At 51.1% G+C, this 11,291-nt stretch overlaps 1 protein-coding gene across 2 annotated transcripts in view; it reads right to left on the minus strand.

Annotated features, from left to right (window-relative positions):
• The window catches only part of PFKFB4 (6-phosphofructo-2-kinase/fructose-2,6-biphosphatase 4), a 45,807-nt gene that overhangs the window by 29,308 nt on the left and 5,208 nt on the right, over positions 1–11,291 (minus strand). For both annotated transcript variants that reach the window (XM_058557669.1, XM_058557661.1), the window contains exons 2-4: positions 7,494–7,610; positions 7,237–7,333; positions 2,032–2,098 (exon numbers count right to left, since the gene is read on the minus strand). In XM_058557669.1, the coding sequence (XP_058413652.1) occupies positions 2,032–2,098; positions 7,237–7,333; positions 7,494–7,610 (281 nt within the window). The remainder of the gene's footprint in view (positions 1–2,031; positions 2,099–7,236; positions 7,334–7,493; positions 7,611–11,291) is intronic.

An 11,291-nucleotide genomic window follows, 5' to 3' on the forward strand; every position in this document is an offset into this window, starting at 1 on the left:
TGGGAGGACAGGCTGGCGGTGCAACGAAGAGCGGGGGAGCCAGGCCCTTGCCCTCGCCTCATCCAGCCATGTACTGATCCACCCGGGGTCCTCATGAAGTGCCTGGGGCCTGCCCGAGCACCCGCAGGTGCAGCCCACTCATCAGCACATCCATGCAGCTTTCAGAACATCACTTTTTAAAAAGGGCATTCAACCAGGGCTTACCAGACGCCCCAGCAAAACCTCTAACATGGAAAATGGAGACTAAATCAAACAGAAGAAAAGGAACTTCAAGAAAATGAAGAAAGGGCACAGAACAGAAGGAAACGTCAAAACACTTACAATTATTATCTAAAGATAGATACAAAATGCTATAGTAACTATGAAAGAAGAGTTCTAAAAAACTGAACACTCAAGAGAATAAGAAATTTAAAACTTGGAAATTAAAAATGTGATCACAGAAATTTTTAAAAAATTCAACCAAATACTTGTAAGCTAATGTTGAGGAAGTCCCCCTGAAAGTAGGACAAAAAAGACAGAGAGAGAAAACAAGGGGAGGGGCCGGCCCAGTGGCATAGTGATTAAGTTCGTGCGTTCTGCTTTGGCAGCCCAGGGTTCACAGGTTCGAATCCCAGGTGTGGACCAATGCATCACTCATTAAGCCATACTGTGGTGGTGTCCCACATACAAAGATAGAGGAAGATGGGCACAGATGTTAGCTCAGAGCCAATCTTCCTCAGCAAAAAGAGGAAGATTGGCAACAGATGTTAGCTCAGGGCCAATCTCACTCACCAAAAAAATTAAAAAATAAATAAAAATTAAAAACAAAAAAAAAAAGAAAAGAAGGGGAAACAAAAGATAAAATTAGGGATCAAGACAAGCATGCAGCCACCAGGAATTCTAGAAAAAGAAGCTCAGAAAATGGGAGTGGAGTGGGAGAATCAATTGTCAGAAAGTGGCAGAGGTGGTTTATCAAAATAATAATATATGACAACTTCCCTGACCTGCTGGAGAAGAGTTTCTTGATGGGAAGGGCCTCCCAGGACCCAGCATGGTGGAGAAGAGAAGACCTACCACAAAGCACAGCACCTTGAAGACCCCAGAGGAAGGGGCATGAGAAGCCCCTGGCTCCCTCCAAGAAATGAAACTTTTAGGAAGATCAGCAAATCGGAATGACTTCAGATTTCTCCACAGCCACGCTAGAAGCCATAATATAATGGAGCAACGTGGTGGAAATTCTAAGGAAAAAGTACTTTCCATCTAGAATTCTATACCCAACCATCAAATGTGAGGATAAAAAAAAGTCATTTCCAGACATGCAAGGTCTCACACAATTTACTTCCCAAGCACCTTTCTCAGGAAGCTACTAGAGGATGTGCTCCAACAAAACAAGTCCGTAAACCAAGAAAAAAGAAGACATGGGATCCAAGAGCAGGGCATTCAACTCAGGAGGAAGGAGACAGGAATTTCCAGGGTGACGACTGAGTCACAGACCTAGAGGGCAACTGAGCCAGATGGAGCTGGAGGATGAAGAGCTCCAGCAGGCATGACTCCAAGAGGAAAAAGGAAGGAAAAACAGCTCCCATGTTTGACTGCATAAGGGTGAGGTAGGGCCCTTTCCCACAGACACCCTTGCTCAACTTTGCTGTCTCATCCATTCATCTGACTACAGGGGCCAGTGCACACGTGGAATTCCCTTACCCAGGATTCAACTGGCTCCTGGAACAGCCACCAAATGCTGGGCAGGATTCTCCCTACACCAGGAAAAATCACCTTTGCTAAAGACTTAGGTAACATGATGCCTCTAACTTGCGGGGTGGCCAAGAATGTGAGCATTCAGAGGGAAGTCCTACAGGGTCAAATGCAACCACAAGCCAAGAGGGAAATCCCTGGCCCATATTCAGCCTCTGGCTTCTTCCTCCCAGGGGCTGTCCCCAGGGGCATCCAGGGTCACACACACCCTGGCTTCCTCTCTAGATGCTTGATGAAAGGAGTAGATGTGTGTGGGCTCCCAGGTGTCACTCCCAGATGTCACCAGGGTGTCACACTCACCGCCACATGTCCCCCTTCGTCACTAAGAAACCGCTGGACATCACGGAGGGCTGCCAGGGCACACTGCCTTTAGGAGAGAAACACATGGTCAGCCCAGCACCGGCCCTGACTGCAGGAGCGCTGTGGTCAGGGACACAGCCTACCCCAGACTGGAGAGGGGACGGCCCTGGGGTCTCTTCTCTCTTTTCAGGATTTCTCTTCTCTTTCCTTGGGACAATTTTCAATGTTTTGCGAACTCTGCTCCTGTAGGTAGAAGGCTATGTGGAAATCCTAACCATTGGATTATTCTTATAAATACCACTTATCTGTACTTCCCCTTCTTATCTCATTGTGTACGGATCCAAAGTGCCATTTTGCCATATTCATGACTTGTAATTGTCATGCACTTTCCCTGATTATCAAAATAAGCACTTTTTTTGTCTGTGTGTATGAGGAAAATTAGCCCTGAGCTAACATCCGTTGCCAATCCTCCTTTTTTTGCTGAGGAAGATTGGCCCTGAGCTAACATCCGTGCCCATCTTCCTCTACTTTATATGGGACGCCACCACAGCATGGCTTGATAAGGGGTGCGTTGGTCCACGTGCGGGATCCGAACCCGCAAACCCTGGGCCGCCAAAGGAGAGCACGTGACCTTAACCACTATGCGACCAAGCTGGCCCCCAAAATAAGCACTTTTAAAACCAGACATTTCCTTGTGTATGAGTGTCGGGGGCTGGCGGTGGGGAGAGGACAGATACTGTTGCCAGCCCCCAGGGCAACATTAAGCCTAATGTTCAACTTTCTTTCCTGAAAAGAGAACTCACCCAACCATCCCTTCTGGAGGAGGGTGTATGTCTCCGCCCACTGCACCCATGCCCACAGACCCCCTGGAAGGTGAAACCCTCACCACGACTGACCACTGGCTACACTGTCTTCAGACGTCTCAGCCTTTTTGTCTATTGCTGCAAAATGGATTGGGACATATAAAAGATCTTTCTATTTTTATCCAGTTCTTTTATAAGGCCCAGAGATAGAGAAATCACTTTGACCTTTTATCTAATACCTTCATTATTTCGATGTAAGGTAAAATTAGACCTCCTCCATTTGTTTGATCTTCAGATTTTGTGTGTAAACCCCTAGTGCATCAAAGGGCTGTGCTGTTGGGGCTGTCGCCAGGCCAGCATGCCCAAGTACACAGGCAGAAGCCGACCAGAGCAGGAGGCAGCCGGCTGGGGGCCCAGGGAAATTGGTGGCAGAGCTGAGTCCTGGCCACTGGAAGAAGCTCTGCTCCAACACCTCCTTGTAACCTTTCTGTGCCCCCATGGGTCTTTCGACTAAAACCTCAAAGTGCTTTCTTCTGCCAAAAACCTGAATTCTGAGAGTCCAGGAAACGGCATTGCAGGGCCATTCTTGCCACCTGCATTTAGAGCCCGTTCCGGGCTAAGATCTCTGTGGACTGTGCTGACTGAGGTCCTCCTATGCGGTGGGGCCTCAGGGCCCCAGTGGAGATGCTGGGGGAACAGCCTGGGAACCAATGTGTGTATGGGTATGAGCGTGAATGGGTGTACACGTGCATGCATCCACATGTGTGGGTGGTATGTGCAAGCGCACTGTGCCCACACGTGCACGTGCAAGTCTGTGAGTGTACATGGGTGAGCGCAGCTGTGTATGTATGTGTGTGGGTGTGTGAGCACGCATGCGCGTGCACGCGCATGTGTGGTATAATAAATATATTGGTCTATGCTCCGGGCTCCTGGCATAGAGCTCCATAAAACCCTTGGAATTTCCTGAGTGATAGGAGTGTATTTTGTTATTCATAAGGAGCCCTTTCAATCACACCTGAGTTCTTGCTAATGAAGTGTCTCAGGGTGGGTCCCCTAGACAGCCTCAGGACTGGCCTGGTCACCAGAAAGACCAAGTGATTCAAGGCTGAAACTGTCAGCCCCACCCACCAACCTCTGGGAAGGGGTCAGCCCACTGGAGATTGAATCAAGCTCCATAAACTCTTGAACAATGAGAGCGGACGGTTTCCAGGTGATGAACACATCAAGGAGCTGAAGGGTGACACGCACTGAGAGAGCATGGAAGCTCCACACCTGCCCCCTTCCTTTCCTGTGCATCTGTTCCTCAGTTGTATCCTTTATAACAAACCGGTAAATATAACTCAAGTATGTTCCTGAGCTCTGTGAGCCATTCTAGCAAATTATTGAATCTGAGGAGGGGGTTGTGGGAACCCCCAATTTACAGCTGGTCAGTCAGAAGTATAGGGTGGCTCCCCAGGGACTTATGACTAGTGTCTGAAGTGGGGTCAGACTTGTGAGACCGAGCCCTTAACCTGTGGGAACTGACACTAACTCTGGGTAGATAGTGTCAGAACTGAATTGAATTTTTGGACACCAGTGGGTGTCAGAGAATTCGAGAATTGGTTGGTGCCAGAGAAAATACTCCAGTGTCCCCAAGCCCTCTTGTGTGGTATGTAACTGAAAAGGAACAGATATGACAGTGTGGGAGATCAGAATTGACCATCTCAAAATATGTCTCTTTACCTTGATTATTTTCTCTGCAAGAAACTATGACCCACCCCTCCTCCCCACTAACTGCCTAAAAGAATTTAACTCTGAGTATAGATAGACTGGGAGGGTCCTTGCTAAGCCCATTCCAAGTAATAGTAGAAGCTACCCTTTGTAAGATACATTTACATTTGTAGGGGAAATCTCCATTTGTAAATGTATCTCCCTCTCTGTACCAGGAAGAAGGGGAGATGACCTTATCTCTAGAAACTCTTATCAGTGCAGAAGGAGAGGACTTAAATATGCATACTCTTGTTTACTGTGCTTGCTGGTAATCTCTCATAGCTGACTTGCCCCACCCCTAACATCCTCCTTTGTCTTTAGCTGAAGGTAGTATTTAAGGTGAGATCCTCCGCCATCTTGTTGAGATACTCAGTTACCCAGTGGGTCTCTCCCATGTATACATGTTATAAAGCTTTGCCTGATTTTCTCCTGCTATTCAGTCTCATGTCAATTTAATTTGTAGCCCAGCCAGAAAGGACTGAGAGTGAGTAGAGGATAGTCTTTCTCCCCTTCAACAGAATGCACACACACGTGTGCACATCGGCTATGGGTATGCATGCAGCCATGTGCATGAGTATAGGTTTTTATATGTATGTCCAAACATGTGCATACAGGACAAGCACATGTGTGAATGCCCACATGCATACATATGATGTGTGTACACCTGCCTCCATGTGCTATGTGATTGCGGGTGCTCACACGTGAGTGTAATATACCCACATGTGCATATAGGGTGAGCACAGGTGTATATGTGCCCGCACATGTGCCTATGAGATAGGCAAGTGTCTGTGTGTATATGGGGTACGCATGTGTGTGTGCACCCACCTTCATGTGCGTGACTGTATGTGTGAAAAAAGTTAAGACAGCAAGCCTCAGAATACTATCCTTTGAAAGGCCTGCTTCCAAGGTTGGCCCTTGGCTGGGGTCTAGGAACTTGAATGGTAAACAGCTCCCTACACTGCTAAGAAGAATTTTTCCTTAAATAATAAGAGCAGCTCGCTGTGTCTAGACAATTTACACAAACAATATGGTTTATACCAACACCTGCTTTCCTTTTGGGATTCCAGAATTTTGGTACGTGCTTGATGCCTACGCAACCAGCCCCCAGTAAAAACCCTGGGCACTGTGTCTCTGATGAGCTTCCCTGGCAGACAACACAATTCGATGCTGGAGGAATTAAGTGCGTCCTGTGTGACTCCATGGGGAGAGGACTCTTGAAGTGTGCTCCTGGTCTCCTCTGGACCTCTCTCCATGTGCCTCCTCCCTTGGCTGACTTTGCTTTGTGTCATTGTGCTGTAATAAATCTTAGTCAGGAGTACAACCACATGCTGAGTCCTGAATCATCCTTGTAAATCACTGACCCTGGGGGTGGTCTTGGGGACCCCCCACACCATGCTTGAGTGTGCTTGTGTATGTGCGAACACAGGGTAAGCACAGGTGTGCCCGTGTATGTGCACATGAGGTATTCAAGTGTGTGTGTACTCGCCCTTGTGTGTGATGTGAATGTGAGTGACTGCACGTGCACGAGTAAGTCCAAGTATTTTTATGTGCAGGTGCCTACATGTGTGCACTCTCTCACATATAGTGTGATTGTGGGCACATGGGGTATGTATGTGTATGAACCCATGTGTACACGCGGGGTGTGCGTGCATGTGCCCACATGTGTATATGGGGCTTATGTGTGGTATGAGACTGTGTGCACAAGTATGAATGTGCCTGATGGTGTGTGTGTACAGTGACCTGCATGTGCATACATGACTGTGCACACCCTTTTCTAGACCTTCCACTGTGCCCAGTATGACGGACACACTTCAACATTGCGTAGTTCAAGGGACCTCAACAATGTGTGAGTACCTGGGCCTCTGGGAAATGTAGCCTTCTCTTCCCAGTTTCCCATTTTTAAAAGGTCTGATCATTCTATTTTGCCAATCATCTGTGGGACTTTTTGGTCTGGTTAATGGGAAATGGCCCTGTGGCCCAGTGGCCAGACCCAGGCTTTGGATACAGGACGGAGAGTTTCTAGGAACAGGCAGAGGGTGTGCCTGCAGAGAGGCACACGTGCCTCGCCCAACTTCTTTGGCGAGGTCCTCTGTTCCAGCTGGGTGACCTTGGACTAGCTCCCCAGTATCTGAGTCTGGCTTTCCCTATTTGAATTAATCTCAATACTCCAGCCTGATCCTTCTGGCTTTGTGACAAGGTGCCAGGAGGTGGTCCCACTCCCACTCTGCCCCATCCCTGAGGCCTGTATCCCTGAACCCACTCGGCTCCCTTTCCTATCAGAGGCCATCCCCATGGAGGGCCTGGGGTAAGTGAGCACGGCCTCTATGCAGCCGGCCCTTAACTGCCCTGATTAAGCCTCCTCCCCACCTCCCTGAAACCCCACCCTTCCCTCCCCCAGGATGCCGTTAGCAAGGGCTCATTAATACCAGGGCAGGACAGGGCCAGCCACCAAGAGGCCACACGCCCTCTCCCCTCGTCCCCAAACCCATCACATCCCCAACCCCACCACATCCTGAGAGATCAAGTCACCAGCCCTATCACAGCCCATTGGCACAGGGCAAGGCCAGGGCTCAGGAGCAGCTCAGGCATCACTAGCAACTGGGCTCTAGGGCCTTCTCTGGAAACACAAACACATATATACATACACACTCACTTTCTGATTTTCAGGCCCTCTTCGTTGTCTGGAAGGAAAAACTCAAAAGATTTGTATGTCTTGACCATGTCCCGGCGATACTGGCCAACGTTGAATTCTGGGAGAAAGAAGAGGCTCAGCTTTCACACGACTGCAACCCTCCCCAACTCCGGACCTTGACCCACCTCCAGGCCCTGCCGCAGTCCAGCCTTCTCTCTTTTCCTCCTCCTCCCCCACAAAGCCCCAAGCCCCCTTGGAAAGCTGAGGCCAAGTCTCACCCCGTGTAGGCACACCAATCCAGTTCAGGTAGCGAGTCAGCTTTTTAGAGATGTAGGTCTTGCCCCTGGCAGGTAGGCCCACCATGACAATGAGCGTCGGGCATTTGGTCATGCAAACTGAAAGGCAAGGAACATAGCATCAGACAAGGGCTGGCACCACTCCCACTGTGTCTCTCCCTCTCTGCCCATGGTACCTCAGCCTCAGAGCACACGACTGGCATCAGATGTGTCTTCCCAGCCTCATGGCATCAGACAGCTCCCTGAGCGCCCCCAGAAGCTGGTCTCAAGCCACTGCTGGCATGCTTCCATCCCGCAGACCTGTCCGGGCTCTCAGAGACACTGTGGTATCTCGCCTGCCCTTATCCTGATGTGCATCACCAGATATAAAGCTGGACCAGCCACAGCCCTGGCTAAACACTGCTGGGGAGTTCCCATGGCATGCCGGACAGAGCCAAAACCCAGTGGGGTATTCAACGCCCTGCCTGTCATCCAGGAATCCATACCCCTACCCCAATAATCACGCAGGGTCCCACTGCTTACCCTCCTCATGATCAATTCCTCCTCATCATACGAAGCCCAACTCAAATGCTTCTTTAATGAGTCCTCCTTCCTCCAGGGCACCTCCACGCCCACCTGGTACACTCTCCCCCTCAACCCCTGGCATCTCACTAATGGGTCTGCTCCTCCCAACTGATGACTTGGAGCAGAAGCAGCCCTGAGCCATTTGGGGTCTGGCACAGAGCTGGAGCTCAAAAATTATGCGCAGGAGTGGGGAGAGAGGCATCTCGAAACTCACCAGGGTGAGGGCCACAAGGGGCTGAGACCAGAGACCCAGGCCATGCCCACAAGGACAGTCCCTCTGATAGCCCACCCATTTCCATCCCATGTGCCAACCAGAGAAGTTGTTGAGGTTCTGAGAGGGAAAGTGTCTAGACACAGCCCCACAGTCCCTGGCCCCCTAGGAAAGACACCAAGGCAGCAGAACTGCCAGCTCAGCTTTCAGTGTGGTCTCACCTCAGAAGCCTCAGGAAGCCTCCCTTTCATCATCCTCAGGACCTGGGCCAGGTAAAACACCCTGAAGCCCCATCACAGCAGCCAGACAGATGAACAGATGAGGGGACCTGTCACTGCCCTTCCTTCACCTGGTAGCCCTCCTTAGACAGACCACTGGTCCCTGCCCCTCAAGTTGTCCCCCTCACTGGAGCTGGAGAACAGAGGGCTCAGAGGCAGCCCAGCCTGGAGGTCAGGAGCCAGACAGGCCTGCGTTCCTATCTTGACTCTGACACTTACTGGCAACTCTGAGCCTCAGTGTCCTCACCTAAAAATGGGATGATAATCCCTCAGGAAGGTCTAGCACTATCGCCATGTAAAAGCTGGAGCACTTCCAGGAAGCTGTGCCCTCTGCCCCGCCCTGGCAGCACCCTGACTTAGGACACAGGTGCACCCCAGCACCCACTGCCCTTGGGACTTGGGGTGCGAAGGCCCCTTTCTGTCCCCAGGCAGGCCCTGCAGAGAAGTAAAGGGCTCTGCTTGCCAGTGGGAGCTCCATTACTCTTGTGCATGGCCTTTGGCAAATGTGACCCAAACTGTGAGCCCCAGGGAAGGGAGGGAGGGGACCCCATTGAATACAAACTGACAGTGAGCAAGAGGGAGGAAACTTGTAGAAAAACCTCAGCATTGGTTAAGGTGAGAGGAAAACAAGTTTGGCAAGGCCCTGTGTCCTGAGGGCCAGTGACGGCGCTGTTTGCACAATTCCTGGCTGGCTGGCCAGGGCTCTCAAGCAACCACAGTGCATCAGCTACTAACCATGGGGGAACATCTGCACCCCACCCTGCTCCCTGTGATGAGGCCACCCCTTCCCACCCCTCCCTGACGGGCATGTCCACGACCTCAGGATTGGGGTTCCACAGCCCCTCTTCACATCTTCTACCTTCCCAGAGATGGCCCAGCCCTCCTCCCGTGGCGTTTGGTGACAGCATTGCCCCCTGCCCCACGCACAGCCATGGTAGGCAGGCAGGGCGGCAAATCAGGGATAGACGCAAAACGAGAGCAATCAATTGCGTATCACCTCTGTTCCTCAAGATAAGCTGCCAAGGAAATGATTCAAAGGAAAAATCAAAGTACAAGCGTACTCATAACAGCTCTGCATACAAGAGCAAAACACTGGGCGAATCCCTGCAATGGAGAAACTGCAAACCGAGGCCCACACAGAGGGAACACACCACAGCGCCTGAGCGCGCGTGGGCCAGGGGAGCTGGGCGTGCAGCCAGAACTGCAGCTCTGGGCCCTCAAGGCCCCCAACAGTGAACAACAGGACAGTAGAACACACCGTTCAGAACACTGGGCATGTGCGGAAGGAACCCTGAAGACATGTCGACTCAGCTTCCCTTGCTAGTTCCTTTTCCTGTAAATGTGTTCAAGGCCAGAGGAACCCCAGAAACCAGAGGCCTGAGACAAGCCTGGTGCTAGACAGTGACTACTTTCCGGTGGTGACACCACAGGGGCAGCCACAAGTCCCTGGAGTGGGTTCCAGAATTGACTCCTGAACTGTACCTGCTGCTCCCACTTCCTTGGGCCAGGCTGAGGAAGCAAGAGCTGTTGAAAATAAAGCAACCTGGCATCACTGTTCTGTTCAGAGGGGACAGAAAATCACCTCTCCTACTACCCTGTGCACACACCAGTTGTGTCCTTACCCTTACCTTGCCACATTTTGGCTAAGAAAAGCCATCAGACAAACACTGTCCTTTCTGCCATGCTCCCTGAATCGCTTCTTCACCCCCTGCAGCACCTGCCCCCAGAGCTCCTCCAGGTCTGAGCTGAGGGGTCAATGATGAGGAAGGTAACTGCTGTTGTGTGGCTCTGAATTTTATCCAAAGGAGGAAGAACTGCTGATGGAGAGTGGGGGTGGAGGAGGGACATCCTTCAGCCAGCCAGCTTCTAGTGCCCTGAAGAGCTGGGGACTAGACCCAGAGACAACCCACCACACAGCACAGACCAGCCGTGGGCGCCATACCCTCTTTTCTACAAAGCCCTGGGATCAAGTCAACTTCCACCCACTCCCCACCCGCAGGTCCCTCACCTGTCCTTGTGGTCCTCCAACCTAGTCATAAACCCACTGTGCAGAGGGCAAAATGCTGCACGAATGCAGGCTCTGGGAACTGGAGGTGCTGCACAGGCAGGTTCTACCCACTCACTGCTTACTCATTCCCTGCTGTGAACTCTGGGACTCTAGCCTGGGGTCCAAACCCACACACAATGCCATCTCCTCCTCCAGGAAGCCCTCCTGTGTTGGGCCAGCCCACAGTCCCGCCACTGTAACACCCACAGACAGTGCAATGGCATGAGCCCCTCTCTGCTCAGGTCAGAGACACATTTTAATAGCGTACTTGGAGCTTGGAGAAACACAGGCCCTGCCCCAGAGGCTGTGAGACCTGGGCAAGTCCCCTCCCAATTGGGCCTCAGCTCCCTTTCCACCTGTAATGGGGGTTGGCACGGAGCTGATGCTTCAATGCCTGCCTTCGAGGTAGGGAGAAGCAAAGAAAGAGTGGTGATGAAATTACAAAATTACCAGCTACTACTTATGGAGCACCTACTACTTATGGAGCACCTACTCGTTAAGAGGCTCACAGCAGCTTCATGGAGCAGGGATGATGACTGTCTCCGTCCCACAGATGAGGGACCAGAGGCCTAGAGGGTCAGCTCCTTGCCCAAGGTCACACAGCTGAGCCACGAAGGATGCGGCTTGAGTGTTTCTGCCTCCAAAGTCCAAATTCTCACTCCTTCTTTATGTAACAACAG

The sequence above is a fragment of the Diceros bicornis genome, chromosome 2 (genome assembly GCF_020826845.1).
Source record: "Diceros bicornis minor isolate mBicDic1 chromosome 2, mDicBic1.mat.cur, whole genome shotgun sequence".
NCBI classification, from domain to species: Eukaryota; Metazoa; Chordata; class Mammalia; order Perissodactyla; family Rhinocerotidae; genus Diceros; species Diceros bicornis.